General features: G+C 37.7%; 2 protein-coding genes across 28 annotated transcripts in view; one reads left to right on the top strand and one right to left on the bottom strand.

Moving 5' to 3' along the window:
- Nucleotides 1-3,838, bottom strand: part of LOC128922870 (uncharacterized) — a 140,094-nt gene extending 136,256 nt beyond the window's left edge. Inside the window, exon 1 of one of the 2 annotated variants that reach the window (XR_008472063.1) lies at nt 430-3,838. The gene's annotated coding sequence lies outside the window, so the exon portion shown is untranslated. The remainder of the gene's footprint in view (nt 1-429) is intronic. The other variant, XM_054235200.1, reaches the window with a different exon arrangement.
- Ptprq_4 (phosphatidylinositol phosphatase PTPRQ) overlaps nt 1-16,068 on the top strand; it is a 474,745-nt gene that overhangs the window by 336,989 nt on the left and 121,688 nt on the right. For all 26 annotated transcript variants that reach the window (XM_054235185.1, XM_054235183.1, XM_054235189.1 and 23 more), the window contains 3 exons: nt 251-324; nt 3,832-4,149; nt 4,205-4,543. In XM_054235185.1, the coding sequence (XP_054091160.1) occupies nt 251-324; nt 3,832-4,149; nt 4,205-4,543 (731 nt within the window). The remainder of the gene's footprint in view (nt 1-250; nt 325-3,831; nt 4,150-4,204; nt 4,544-16,068) is intronic.

Raw genomic sequence — 16,068 nt, 5'->3', positions numbered from 1 at the left:
GTACCGTTGAATACCATACCTGCAAATCGACTTTATGACCGCGTTGTAAATATAATAGAACATAGTCGTCAAGGCTAAGTTCATGGTTTTTATTTAAATTTTGCAGCTCTCATCTTCGTACAAGTTATTTTACTATATATAAAAACAACTAATAAATATACATAAATAGAACTGACAACACTATTTTTGATATTTTTTATGAAAAATGTTATAAATTACTACTTATGTATATGTATTGTTAATTTTTTAGATGCGGAATTGCTTTATTCAATGTTGCCGGATGGTCTCCCGCGGAAGAAACTATTTTGTGGACACTACCATTCAGTATGTATATAATTAATTGTAATATTCTTGCACAGAGTGTGTTCAAGGATTGTTAGTATCTAAAACTAATCGAGATAGATATACAGCTAAATGTATAAAACTAACCTGTATGATTAGGCGAGTTAAATTCCAGTTGTTTGTAATTCCGTCCGTCTGTGCGTGCAATCGCCCATTTTTCTTCACTCTAGTACACATACATATCAATTATATTAAATTGCATTCTATTTTTTTAGTTTATATAGCCTATATTTATCTCAATCAAACTTCAATTTTTCGACAGGTAAAATTAATAGATCTTAAAGTAGTTCAGTGTACAAAATTGTTATTATAAAACGAACAATAAAACAAAATCTAACTAGTATTTAACGTGAAACAAATGTTTCCCAATTGTCTGAAAATCTAACAGTACGGCAAAAATGTTTCCAATTAGAGGTGCGTTATCATAACAACATGCCCATAACCATAACTATCAATTGAGTTTTGATTTTCGGCGGTAACCATAAAAAAACTGTTTATTGATTTTTTGAATTTTCATTTGAAATTTTGTTTGCATTTTGTTTTGTTCGTCTCATAAGTTTGTATTTATACAGATAGCAGAATCTTAGCGGATTATTTAACCGTTGGTACCTATTAACATTAATAGGATAATATTAAAAAATATTTCGTAAATTTCTTCGTTACTGCTCATTTTATTTGGTTTGTTTGGCACTTTTAAAAATTAAAACAAAAATTCCAAATGAAAGATCAACTGTTTATGGTAATGGCATCAATAATCGATAATAGTAAATATCGTTACGGTGACAATGGTTAAGGGTATGGCGTTATATTATATTACCTCTAATTCTATCTTAATAGTGGAGTAGTTATAAGATATGGAATATATTCACAATAGCGCAATTCGAATAACGAATACTGAAAATATTCAACTTCATAGACAGCGCTCCACGCATCTCTCCTTTTGGCAGTTTGGCGCCAATTGGTAATACCAAGAGAAGGCAGGTTCATCTCCACCTGGTCCTTCCATCGGAAGAGGCCTCCCTCTTCCTCAGCTTCCATCAGCGAGTACTGCATGGAACACTTTCAGAGCTGGAGCACTTCTGTCCATTCGAACAACATGACCTAGCCAGTGCAGCCGCTATCTTTTTATTCGCTGGATTATGTCTATGTCGTCGAATAACATATACAGCTCATCATTCCATCTACTGCGGTATTCGCCGTTGCCAATGTTTAAGGCACCATAAATTTTCCGCAAAACCTTTCTCTCGTAAACTCCCAGTACCGTCTCAAAGGATGTTGACATCGAAGGACGGGAATGATGAGGGACTTGTAGAGTGTAGTTTTTGTTCCTCGAAAGAGGACTTTACTTTTCAATAGCCTACTCAGTCAGTAGCACCTGTTGGCAAGAGTGATTCTGCGTAAGATTTCAAGGCTAACATTATTATCGGTGTTGATGCTGGTGCCTAGGTATACGAAATTATCTACAACTTCAAAGTTATTACTGTCAACAGTGACGTGGGAGCCAAGACGCGAATGCGCTGACTGTTTGTTTGATGACAGGAAATATTTCGTCTTGTCCACGTTCACCACCAGACCCATTCGCTTCGCTTCCTTATCCAGTCTGGAAAACGCAGAACTAACGGCGCGGGTATTGTTTCCAATATCATCGGCCTACGCCAGCAGCTGTACTCTCTTATAGAAAATTTTACCTTCTCTATTTAGCTCTGCAGCTCGTATTATTTTCTCCAGCATCAGGTTAAAGAGGTCACACGATAGTGAGCTACCTTGTATGAAACCTCGTTTGGTATCGAACGGCTCGGAGAGGTCCTTCCCGATCCTGATGGATCTGTGTGTGCTTACACAGCCGTATTAATTTTGCAGGGATACCAAATTCAGACATCGCGGCATAGAGGCAACTCCTTTTCGTGCTAAAGCAGCTTTAAAATCGACAAAGAGATGGTGTGACGGTTCTACAATCCTCTTTGGGAGTCCTACAGGAGTGTGCTCCGGTCTTGAAACCTTCAGTTAGTCGCCGGATCTTTTCGTAAAATTTTCGAGCATTACCCCTGTCGGCCAGCTTGTCAAGCTCTTTATACTCACGCATTTCAGCCTCTTTTTTTGTCTGCAAATGCGTCTCGCTTCCCTCTTCAGCTTTCGGTATCTTTCCCATCCCGCTCGTGTTGAGGTCGATCGCAACATTGCGAGGTAGGCAGTCTGTTTTCTTTCCACTGCGAGACGACAATCCTCTTCATACTAGCTGTTTTTTTTACTTTTGCGAAAGCCAATGGTTTGGTGGCAGCTGCACGTAAGGAGTTACATATGCCGTCCCACAATTCCCTTATACCGAGATGCTGATGAGTGCTCTCAGAGAGCAGGAGTGCAAGTCGAGTAGAAAATCGTTGGGCTGTCGATTGTGATTGCTGCTTCTCGATGTCGAACCTTCCTTGTGTTTGTTGTGCCTTGCTTTGATGCGGATTGTGGCTAGACGTTCATCCACCGGAGTGAATGCCAATACTTGACGACGGAGTCTCTCTCCCACTTCGAATCCCACACCGAATTTGCGCTCCTTTATATGGCCGCTGTAGTAGATGTCACAAGGACCCACCTTCTTCCGTCCTTGTCCCGTCCATCGCATTTCTTGGATTGCGGTGATGTCAGCTTTTACTCTTACGAGGACATCAACCAGCTGGGCAGAGGCACCTTCCCAATTAAGGGTCCGGACATTCCAGGTGCATGCCCTTAAATCATAGTCCTTAATACGTTTGTGGTGTTCGTCATCAAAATTGGGGGGCTTCCTGTTCATTGGTTATTCGTTTTTATATCGTTAGTCCCAAACCCTACGCACAACCGCATAAGCGGGATTCGCCTTCTCACTTTAGCTCGCCTCCAAATGGATGTCTGTTGGCTACCCAGAGGATACTTGGCCTAAGACCGCAAGTCGTGAGCTGCTTGAGCCACATGCAAAAGAATCGTTCCTGGCCACTCCCAAGTGAATGACAGTGAGAAATTTTCCTCAATTACGTGAACTTCTACCTATGACTGCATCCTACCCAATATTGCATTATTAATATGCCGGACAAAGAGTTATAGCTTGAAGTGATCTAATTAGGGCCCCATATTCTCCAATGGGGTAAAAAGTTAGAGAGCTATCAGCAATGTTTTATTTAACCTTCTTTATAGTTTATAATGGATAAAATTGATCGTAACATAAGGATATACTAGAACCAAAGCGAGGTAAAGGCCCTAAATTATAAAATACTGAACGAAAACCAAAGATAAAATTCCAAAAATTTCGGTTAGTGTTCTTTCGAAAGAGTTCTAGGTAGAGTGCAGCATTCAGACTTCTCATGAAATCAAATCATACTACGACATGAACATGCACGAAGGTCTGCTATAAAAAAAAAAACAGTCGGAATAATGTTATGCCTTTCTAATGAAAAAAAAGTCAAACAGTGTGTACATATAGTATATCACATATAGGAAATTAACTGTATTTTTTGTATTTTTTAGATCCAACTCCACCAGAACATTTAACACTGAAGTCATCAACGAACATTTCATTACAATTTGAGTGGAGTTTACCAATGTATTCTAATGGTAATATAAAGTTGTACATTTCGTATTTTCAATACATTGGACCAAAATATTTTGTGCCTTCAAAATGTTCGTTCGTAACTACGGAAGCCATACCGCGAGAAACGGCAAGTTTACAACAGACTTTTCAAAACTTACTCGCATATACCTCGTATAGCATTCAAGTAGCAGCTCAAAACGAATATGGCGTGGGACATTATAGTAGACCACTTGTAGTGGAAACTGCACCATGGAGTAAATTTCTGACTTTAAAATTATAATAATGATCATATTTTTATAGAATTTATAGTTTCAGAACCACTTGAAGACCTTAACACAGCAGTATTTGGTCCGTATCCTACGGAAAACCAATATCAAGCACATGTTATGATCACGTGGACAATTCCTTGTACCACAAATGGAGAAATCAACACATTTCAGCTCAAATTTTTCGGTGAACGTGAAGGTGGACCAAACCATACATACACTCGTACAATATTACCAGTTTATGATAGTAATGGTTCAGTTACTTACAAGGAAACTAATTTAAAACCTGATTTTGACTACATTGTCGAAATCACTGTAGCTATAAAAAATGTGAGCTACAGCAGTCAGCCAACCTCTACACGATTCAAAGCACCTTCCGCAAGTAAGTATGACACTACTATTTTAGGGTAAAACAAGCAAAAGCAAGTAAAGAAAGATTAACTTCGGGTAAAGCCAATATTTGTTTATGTTTCACGTATCTATATGTGGGCTAGATTGCTCTATAATAGGCCGGTAGATCCCTCCTTTATAATCGTGTTTAATTGCAGGAATTTACCAAGGCATTAGCCAATGGGTTTGGATGTTCACGAAGTTTAGAAATATATTTCTTTCTGCTGTCCTCTACCTCCTTCTTTACCATAGGAATGTCAAGATCTTTATGGATATTTTCGTTAATCATGTACCATGGTGAACCCGTGATTGTTCTAAGCATTTCAGGTAAAGTGTTTTTGATTTTCCATAAGAGGCCTTCATGCTAGACCTTATCGAACGCCTGAGCTACATCTTGAAAAATAGCTGAACAGTACTCTCTGTGCTCAAATGTCTTCCTGATTTCGTTAGTAATTCTATTTACTTGCTCTATACTGCCATGTTTAGTACGAAACCCGAATTGGTGGGTTGGTATTATATTATTTTCTTGGAGGAATTTTTGATAGTAAAACTTTTTCGAATATTTTGGAAATACAGGGTAAGAGACTTATTGGTCTGTAGGAAGACGGCTGTGTTAAGTCTTTCCCAGGTTTACCTATTATACCGATCTGCGACTTTTCCACGAAATTGGATAGTACCCGACACCAAGAATTGCATTAAAGAGCAAGGAGAGTACTATTAATATCAATATTCGGTAACTCAATTAACATTTTTGCAGTAATATTATCATGTCCTGAAGCCTTTTTTGGATTTAGCTCTTTTATGATCCTAGTATTATAATTTCATAAGTAGACGTCCTAATAGACACGGTCGACTCGTTAGCAGTATAAGGTAAAGTTGCCAACTTAAAAGTGTTATTTGGGCAATTAGGTTGAAATACCTTTTCTAGCATATTTGCGAAGCAAAGTGCCTTTTCTTCATCACTATGTGCCCAATTACCATTCGACTGTCTTATGGGCATGTTGGAGTCTACTGGTGGCCTAAAATACTTTTGGGCTTTCCAAAGGTAGTTTTGATTGCTAGAATTTGGGCATAGTTACTTTATATAATTTTCAGTGTCGTATTCTTCCTCGCATGTAAGCGCTTTTTTAATTTTTTTTATTTATTTTTATATCAATATACTGATATATTTTCTTAATTTCAACCAGTTACTTTTATGAGATGTTAGAGATACTCAAATATCATGAGCTGTTTGCATAACTTTATTAGTACAGGAGAATGAACAGAACATGTGTCTGCACTTATGAGCGATCTATCTATATTTTTGACTACAGCAAAATCTTTTAAGTATGGTATTTTATTTCTATCACTGGGCCAGTATGTCGGCTTACCAGAAAATATTATATCAAGGTTATTTTGCTTATTCATAACAGTGTAGTACAGTTGTCGACCTTTCGTATTAATAAGACGTGAGCCCCTGAAGACATGTTTTGCATTGTAATATCCACCTGCTAGAAATCTTGGACCTAGGTTCCAAAAAAGTCTTTAAATTCGCAATCTGTAATTTGAAAACGAAGTGGACAGTATATATCCATTAGATTTAGGTCCGAACCCCGATTTTTCAATTATATTGATGTAGCTTGTAACTGGGATGTAGCATGCGGTTCTAAAGCATGGTGGTTTAACCGATTTCTAACCAATACTGCTGTTCCACCGTGAGCCTTTCCATCTGAGTGGTTTGTAACTCGAAGTCTATATCCCGGTATAAAAAATTTGTTGAGTTACTGACAACAGCATAACATCTATGCCTTTTTCAGGCAGAAATCGTATTATCTCCAGTTTGTGTTGGTTTACACCGTTGGCATTCCATATACAAATATTTAATATACTCACTTTTTAGATAATAAGGTTTGTAACATTTGGTTTTGTGATTTCATCAAATCTGACCTTTACCACATTTGCATAGCTTCCTTGGATAAGACTATTCTTAGCATTCTGTGATTTCTATATTTTCGTTACGAGGGATATTCATCATTTGGTCACGGCGAGCTTGAATTCCCAGCGACAATTTTGATTTCAAATCTTTATACACAAGGCAGCCCCTGTAGTTAGCAGTGTGATTTCTTCCACAATTACTACATTTTTTATTTGTATCTTCTTTTTTAATGCCTAAGACAGACATATGGTTTCTGTACTACAATATGTACTACAATAAAAGCTCAACCATATACCAGCATAGTGACACACATTTAGTATTGTACTATGTTTACATCCATCAGCTGATGCAAATAAATTCAAGCAAAATATAATTATGAATAACAGGCAGGAAAATTGATCCTGACTTAGTTACAACTCCAAGCAATCTTAAAAAATTTGTGTCCATTATAATTATTACATATTATTACAAACATATTACATATTTTTCACATCATTTTTTTCAAATTTTGTTTTTTGATTTCAATTAATTTTGAATTTTATTTATTTTCTGTATGTCAAAATGTCAGAAAACATATGATTGTGGCAGAAGAGCTTAAAGCTTTCGGTGTGTTAAATACAATCCATTGTAGTACATTTCACAACACCACAATATTTCAATGGTTTCTAGAACTCTATTGTAGTACGGAACACCATTTGCTTTCAAACAAAATTCGGAAAGCCGGTGATACACATATGGTTTCTGAAGCATACTACAATATATATACTACATGTCTGTCTCAGCTATAAGAGTACATTTTGATGTAGGGTGTGTGTAAATTACCACATACCACATAAACACTGCGTAGAGTGCAATAAGATTTGGTATGCCCGTATCTTATATGAGGTTCTTCAATAGTTACTCTACTGTGAATCAAATATTTTAAGTTGTATATGGGATGCGTTTCGTTTTTTTTAAGTTGGTTAGAATTCGGCATCAATTCAATTTTAAACATGGGTTGTGGTATTTTATTTCTGTTGAAGATATTTACAAAAGTTTTAATTCCAATGCCGCATTCTTCAAGAGCTTCTTTGACTTCGCTAAAATCTACGAAGACTTTCTGCCTTTTACAACAACAACTAGGCCTTTCGAGCTCTTCAGTTGATAAGAATAATAATTCCTGTTGTTATTTGACAAAAATTTCACTATGTCCAAAAAGCTTTTCTCAGTGTAGGACTGTATTTTAGTTTCATCTATATTGCCTCTTTTTCAAAGGCAATTTGGCCTATTTTCACAACATATCATTGGGATGTAAGGAATCTATTACAAACCAAGTTTCATTGAAATCGGTCGAGTAGTTCCTGAGATATGGTTTTTGACCCATAAGTGGGCGACGCCAAGTCCATTTTCCATTTTGTAAAAAAATCTGAGTGCAGCTTTCATCTGCCATTTTTTATGGGAAATTTTGCAGGCTTAAAACAGTTGAAGTAGGCATTCAAAGAGTGAACGACTTTGTTGTTCAGGCTGCGTAGGGCTCATGTTTGTTTTGCTCACTTTGTTTAATTATTTGTTTATTGATTTTAAACTTTTTGTTTTAGTTCGTTTTTTAATGTTTTGATTTTGATTTTCCGCGAGAGTTTTTAGTTGTTTTGCTTATTTAATTTAATTTGTTTTATATTAGATAAATCAAATAAATCACGGAGCACATTAAAACACGTCCGCACACTTTCACAGCTCACAATTTATTAGCTAATTATGATTACAAAAGCATGTAAATTGTGTATTGTTAAAATTAAGAAATTGAAAATGTGATTATTTTTTTAATTAATAAGAAGTACACATTAAGATCACCAGAACACAGATTCAACCAGCAAAACACAAAGGCGCGTAACATTATAAAGCGAGTTATAGGAGTTTTAAAAAGTCGTTTAAAAAGTACCTTGCTGTATAAGCCACTAAAAGAAAAAAAGATAATTAATGTATGTTGTGCACTACATAACAAATGTAGATCTTATCAAATCGATGATAGTGAACCAGAAAAGGGGTTAGAAACCGATACAATTGACGAGGAATAGCTGAAAATGAGTAAAGCAATAATTTAAATAATATATGTATGTCAAAATATAACAGAATTTTGCTGTTATTAAACCCAAAATTTTAAATAAAATACAAAGAAATTTTATTCAATTGATGCGTATTTATTTTGATAATCAAGCATTCTAATTTTTATACTCTCGCAACAAAAGTTGCTAAAGTAAAGTATTCTAGTTTTGTTCACATAACGGTTGGTTGTAAGTCCTAAAACTAATCGAGTTGGATATAGGGTTATATGTATCAAAATGATCAAGGTGACGAGTAAAGTTCAAATCCGGATGTCTGTCCGTCCGTCCGTCCGTGCAAGCTGTAACTTGAATAAAAATTGAGATATCTTGATGAAATTTGGAAGACATGTTTCTTGGCACCATAAGAAGGGGCATATTTGGATGTAATTTTTTGGAGAAGTGAGCGTGCCCCGCCCCTACTAAGTGTTTGGTACATATCTCGTAAACTACCAAAGCTACATCAAGAAAACTTTCTAGAGTTGTTTCATTTCGGTACTACCTTATACAGTCCAAAAATGAAGGAAATCGGATCATAACCAGGCCCACCTCCCATACAAAGGTTATGTTGAAAACTACTAAAAATGCTTTAATTCAGTAAGGAAAACCACAACAAACCATAAATTTCATTATAAAGATGGTACAGAATGGCTGCACTCAAAATGGTATACCAAATTTTAAATGGGCGTGGTTCCGCCCACTTATGGGTCAAAAACCATATCTCAGGAACTACTCAACCAATTTCAATGAAATTCGGTTTATAATATCTTCTAGCTAGCTTCCCAATGATATGTTGTGAAAATAGTCCTAATAGCTTCACAACCACACCTACTTCCCACATACCAGAACTTTGAAGTCGATCTGAATCGTTTACTTTACAATATATAAAGTAAGCACTAGTGAAGATATCGGAACAGAACTTTGCAAACATACTGCATTTAAAGAGTGGCATCGTCCTTCTAAAAATCGTCGAAATCGGTCCATAAGTTTTCAAAACCCTATATATCGAATATGAGGACCTCAGTGCTTCTAACAAATTTTTTACCGAAAATATAGGTAAGTCTCTCAGATATTTAGAAGAAATTTTGAGGGAATATGTTTCTTCTAATAATATGTCTCGGTGCGAAAGATGAGTAAAATCGGGTCATAAATTCCCCTAGCTCCCATATATTTAATATTAGGGTTTTCAAACTTTCAATGGACTTTATACCATATATATCCGAATATGTGAGTCAAATTATTTGTTATATTAGTAAAATTAAATAAATAAATTGCGAGAATATAAAATGTTCGGTGACACCCGAACTTAGCCCTTCTTTACTTGTTATTTTAACTTTTTCATGATTTAACTGCTTCCTACTGATATTGTTTATTTTGTTTATTTTTATCTGATTTTATTAAATACTTACATTGTAATAAATGTTTTCTAAACAAACCGTTGATTTGGGTTCAATATACAGAGGTAGTCAAAATTATTTACACATCGGACGTTTTTTTACAAGTTTCACACAAAAAGCTTTCGCTTCTTGTTGTTGTTGTCGCAGGGTCACACAATGCTATGTTGTTGTAAACCTTGATCTATTCCAGAGCGAATGAAGTCAGTTTGGCTAGAATTGCTAGAAATATGGCGGAGAAAAGTCAAAAGTATGTACACACATTTTTTTTGCGTCAAAAGTATTTACACACAACTTGAACTCTATTATCCTGTTCTTATTTATTGATAATTTTTTTTAATTTTAATGTTTAGTCTAAGTTACTATTCTAAAGCTATAAATTCATAATTGGTTACACCGCCTTTGGCATCAATAACAGCCTGCTTTATGGTCCGAATTGATTCAACACAATTGTGCGCTAAGTTAACTGTTAATTTAGACCAAATGTCGGTAATTTCGGTTATTATATCTAGTGTCCTCTGATATTTAACGAAAGACCAAACATTTTCACTAAAGTTTTAGTGAGGGCTGTGTGGAGGTCAACCTGATTTGCTTCATTTAAAACTTTTGTAGGTAAAGATCCTTTATGAAATGGAGCATTGTCCTGTTGTAAAATGTAGTCAATAGTTGGAAAAGGCCGACTAACCACTACAATGACATGGTCATGTGAATTCTGATATATCCGGATGATTTAGGGTCAACCTGATTTGCTTCATTTAAAACTTTTGTAGGTAAAGATCCTTTATGAAATGGAGCATTGTCCTGTTGTAAAATGTAGTCAATAGTTGGAAAAGGCCGACTAACCACTACAATGACATGGTCATGTGAATTCTGATATATCCGGATGATTTAGGGTCAACCTGATTTGCTTCATTTAAAACTTTTGTAGGTAAAGATCCTTTATGAAATGGAGCATTGTCCTGTTGTAAAATGTAGTCAATAGTTGGAAAAGGCCGATTAACCACTACAATGACATGGTCATGTGAATTCTGATATATCCGGATGATTTAGAGTCCCTGTATTAGTACCAAATCTTCAAAACAGAAGTAAAGAAAATTTTCAAAAAAATTTCAAAAAATCATAATGTCTCTCCCGACTCTATTTAGCGTCTAAACTGCATTATTCTTCTTTTCACGTGGGAAATGCATAAAGCGTTTACTAAAGAAGCCCTGGAACTAAAATTTAGCCTTATCTGCCCACGACAGGCTTTAGGATGCAATCAATGGCAAATGAGAGGCATATCGCTTTTTGGGTTTCGGAAATAAAGCTTTCATGGTTTCGGAAGTGGTCAACTTTATGTACAACGTAGGTATTTATGTTACTATTTTTAAATGTCCTTAACAGTGTAGCATCATTGACTGTTCATGCAATATGCTGATTCGATGCTGCTGCAATATTAACAGGACTAATTGTGGGATTTTGTATGACAGTTCCTACTAATCTTCTGCTTTCTCTTTGAGTTATCACAGGTTTCCGCCCAGTTATCTTTAAATTGCCCTTGTAATATTTCGTGTCCTTCTTTTTAATAATAGATCAAGGTTTACAACAACATAGCATTTTGTTACCCTGCGACAACAACAACAACAAGCGAAAGCTTTTTATGTGAAACTTGTAAAAAAACGTGCGAAGTGTAAATAATTTTGACTATCTCTGTATATATATGATCTGGATGAGGAGTGGGGTTGAAATCCGGATGTCTGTCCGTCTGTCTGCCCATGCGAGCCCCGTTTAAGTGCCTTTCCCGCTTAAGTGTCAACATTTTGCGGCATCGTTGCTTTTTCTCTAAATTTACATATACAATTCCCCGCTTAAGAGCCTCCTCCTAAGTGCCTTTCCCGCTTAAATGCCTGTAATATTTAGGCAACAAATACAAAATCGTGTGCAATTTTCCTCTTTTAAGTGGCTTTTAAAATTTTTGGCATTGAATGCACTGAGAATTTCCAAAAGGAAAACATATACATAGTTTTGTAATGATTTTATCTTTATATTTATTGCTATTAATAAGAATTTTTGTTTTTAATAGGAAATAAATGTGACTTTCATTCAAAAAAAAAAAAAAATTGAACGAAGTATTTGAGAAAATGCTTGGTAAGTAAGATTCATTTAAGTGTCTTTCCCACTTAAGTGTCGCAAAAGTCTTGCATGTTAAGAAGGGGCACTTAAATGGGGATTACTATATCCTTATTAAACTTGGTACTGAAAATGGAAGAAATCGGACCACTTTCACGCCCACAAAATTACGAAAAACGAAAACATATTAAGTGTCATAACTAAGAAATAAATAAAGTTATAAAATTTGGTAGGGGCATATCTAGATGTAATTGGATTTTGGATTTGTGGAAAACAAGTGATGTCACAGCTCAAATACAGTATTTGTGTAAAGTTTTATTTCTTTATCGGTTCCTTATGTATACATTATAAAGTGAACGAATCAGAAGGATTCAAAATTGAGTTATATGGGAAGTAGGCGTAGTTGTGGACCGATTTCTCCCATATTCCACCAGTGTCATCAGGGTGTCAAGAAAATATTATTTACTGAATCGGTCTAGTAGTTCCTGAGATATGGTTTTTGACCCATAAGTGGGCGTTTCCCATTTTCCATTTTGTAAAAAAACCTCAGTGCAGCCTCGTTCTGCCATTTCTTATATAAAATTTGGTGTTTCTGACGTTTCTCGTTAGTGAGTTAACGCACTTTTAGTCATTTTCAACCTATCCTTTGTATGGGAGGTGGGCTTGGTTATTATCCGATTTCTTTCAGTTTTGGACTGTATAAGGAAACCTCTAAAAGAAACGACTGCAGAAAGTTTGATTTATATAGCTTTATTGGTTTGCATGAAATATACAAAAAACTTATTTGGGGGCGTGGTCACGCCCACTTTTCCAAAAAAAAAAAATACATTCAAATGAGCCCCTCCCTCATGCGATCCTATGTTCCAAATTTTATTTTCATAACTTTATTTATGGCTATAGTTATATATTCTTTCATGGACAAATTTATTTAATAAACATGTAAGGAAGGGCTAAGTTCGGGTGTAACCGAACATTTTATACTCTCGCAATTTATTTATTTAACTTTATTTATATTATATAATACCCAATTTGACCCACATATTCGTCATATATATTGTATAAAGTCCATTGAAAGTTGGAAACCATAATATTAGGTTAGAAGCACCGAGGTTCTCGTGTTCGATATATATATATATATATATATATTTGGCGTAGGAACCGCTTTAAGCGATTATAGCCGAATCCACCAGAGCGCGCCACTCATTCCTCCTTTTTGCTTTTTGGCGCCAACTGGAAACACCAAGTGAAGCCAGGTCACTTTGCACTTGGTCTTTCCACCGGAGTGGAGGTCGTTCTCTTCCGCGGCTTCCTCCAGCGGGTACTGCATCGAATACTTTCAGAGCTGGAGTGTTTTCTTCCATCCGTACAACATGACCTAGCCAGCGTAGCCGCTGTCTTTTTATTCGCTGAACTATGTCAATGTCGTCGTATAAATCGTACAGCTCATCGTTCCATCGTCTGCGGTATTCGCCGTTGCCAATGTTTAGAGGACCATAAATCTTGCGCAAAACCTTTCTCTCGAAAACCCCAAGAGTCGTCTCATCGGATGTTGTCATCGTCCACGCTTCAGCGCCATACATCAGGACGGGAATAATGAGCGACTTATAGAGTTTGATTTTGGTTCGTCGAGAGAGGACTTTACTTTTCAATTGCCTACTCAGTCCAAAGTAGCACCTGTTGGCAAGAGTGATTCTGCGTTGGATTTCAAGGCTGACATTGTTGGTGTTGTTAATGCTGGTTCCCAGATAAACGAAATTATCTACAACTTCAAAGTTATGACTGTCAACAGTGACGTGGGAGCCAAGACGCGAGTGCGCTGACTGTTTGTTTGATGACAGGAGATATTTCGTCTTGTCCTCATTCACCACCAGACCCATACGCTTCGCTTCTTTATCTAGTCTGGAAAACGCAGAACAAACGGCGCGGTTGTTGCTTCCGATGATATCAATATCATCGGCATACGCCAGGAGCTGTACACTCTTGTAGAAGATTGTACCCTCTCTATTTAGTTCTGCAGCTCGTATTATTTTTTTCCAGCAATAGATTGAAGAAGTCGCACGATAGTGAGTCACCCTGTCTGAAGCCTCGTTTGGTATCGAACGGCTCGGAGAGGTCCTTCCCGATCCTGACGGAGCTTTTGGTGTTGCCAACGTCAGCTTACATAGCCGTATTAGTTTTGCAGGGATACCAAATTCAGACATCGCGGCATAAAGGCAGCTCCTTTTCGTGCTATCGAAGGCAGCTTTAAAATCGATAAAAAGATGGTGAGTATCGATTCTTCTCTCCCGGGTCTTTTCCAAGATTTGGCGCATGGTGAATATCTGGTCCATTGTGGATTTTCCAGGTCTAGAGCCACATTGATAAGCTCCAATCAGTTCGTTGACGGTGGGCTTTAGTCTTTCACACAATACGCTCGACAAAACCTTATATGCGATATTGAGGAGACTTATACCACGGTAGTTGGCGCAGATTGTGGGGTCTCCCTTCTTATGGATTGGGCAGAGCACACTAAGATTCCAATCGTCAGGCATGCTTTCTTCCGACCATATTCTACAAAGAAGCTGATGCATGCACCTTATCAGTTCTTCGCCGCCGTATTTGAATAGCTCTGCCGGTAATCCATCGGCCCCCGCCGCTTTGTTGTTCTTCAAGCGGGTAATTGCTATTCGAATTTCTTCATGGCCGGGTAATGGAACATCTATTCCATCGTCATCGATTGGGGAATCGGGTTCGCCATCTCCTGGTGTTGTACTTTCACTGCCATTGAGCAGGTCGGAGAAGTGTTCCCTCCATAATCCCAGTGTGCTCTGGACATCCGTTACCAGATTACCTCCTCGGTCCCTACATGATAATGCTCCGGTCTTGAAACCTTCTGTTAATCGCCTCATCTTTTCATAAAATTTTCGAGCATTACCCATGTCGGCCAGCTTTTCAAGCTTTTCATACTCACGCATTTCGGCCTCTTTCTTTTTACGTCTGCAAATGCGTCTCGCTTCCCTCTTCAGTTCTCGATATCTATCCCACCCCGAACGTGTTGTGGTCGATCGCAACGTTGCGAGGTAGGCAGTCTGTTTTCTCTCCACTGCGGAACGACAATTCTCATCGTACCAACTGGTTTTTTGGCGTTGCCGGAGACCAATTGTTTCGGCTGCAGCGGTATGCAATGAGTTTGAGATGCCGTTCCACAGCTCCCTTATATCGAGATGCTGATGAGTGCTCTCAGAGAGCAGGAGTGCAAGTCGAGTAGAAAATCGTTCGGCTGTCGGTTGTGATTGCAGCTTTTCGACGTCGAACATTCCTTGTGTTTGTTGACGGGCGTTCTTTGCTGCACAGAGGCGAGTGCGTATCTTTGCTGCTACTAGATAATGGTCCGAGTCAATGTTTGGTCCTCGGAGCGTACGCACGTCTAAAACACTGTAGACATGTCTTCCGTCTATCACAACGTGATCGATTTGATTGCGCGTGTTTCGATAAGGGGCAGCCACGTTGCTTGATGAATTTTTTTATGCTGGAATCTGGTACTACAGACAACCATATTTCGGGCCCCAGCGAAGTCGATCAGCCTCAGGCCGTTTGGCGATGTTTCGTCATGGAGGCTGAATTTTCCGACTGTTGGGGCGTGGGCGCAAATCAGCGATATGTTGAAGAACCTCGCTTTGATGCGGATTGTGGCAAGACGTTCATCCACCGGGGTGAATGCCAGGACTCGGCGACGTAGTCTCTCTCCCACCACAAATCCAACACCGAATTTGCGCTCCTTTATATGGCCGCTGTAGTAGATGTCACAAGGACCCACCTTCGTCCGTCCTTGTCCCGTCCATCGCACTTCTTGGATGGCGGTGATGTCAGCCTTTAGTTGTATGAGGACAGCAACCATCTGGGCAGAGGCACCTTCCCAATTAAGAGTCCGGACATTCCAGGTGCATGCCCTCAAATCATGATCCTTAGTACGTTTGCAGGGGTCGTCATCAAAAGGGGGGTTTCTCAACCGAGGCTCGGTGTTTGTTTTCATTGGGGAGAT

This window comes from Zeugodacus cucurbitae, chromosome 6 (genome assembly GCF_028554725.1).
Source record: "Zeugodacus cucurbitae isolate PBARC_wt_2022May chromosome 6, idZeuCucr1.2, whole genome shotgun sequence".
In the NCBI taxonomy this organism is placed as follows: domain Eukaryota; kingdom Metazoa; phylum Arthropoda; class Insecta; order Diptera; family Tephritidae; genus Zeugodacus; species Zeugodacus cucurbitae.
This window is presented reverse-complemented; position numbering and strand designations above follow the sequence as displayed.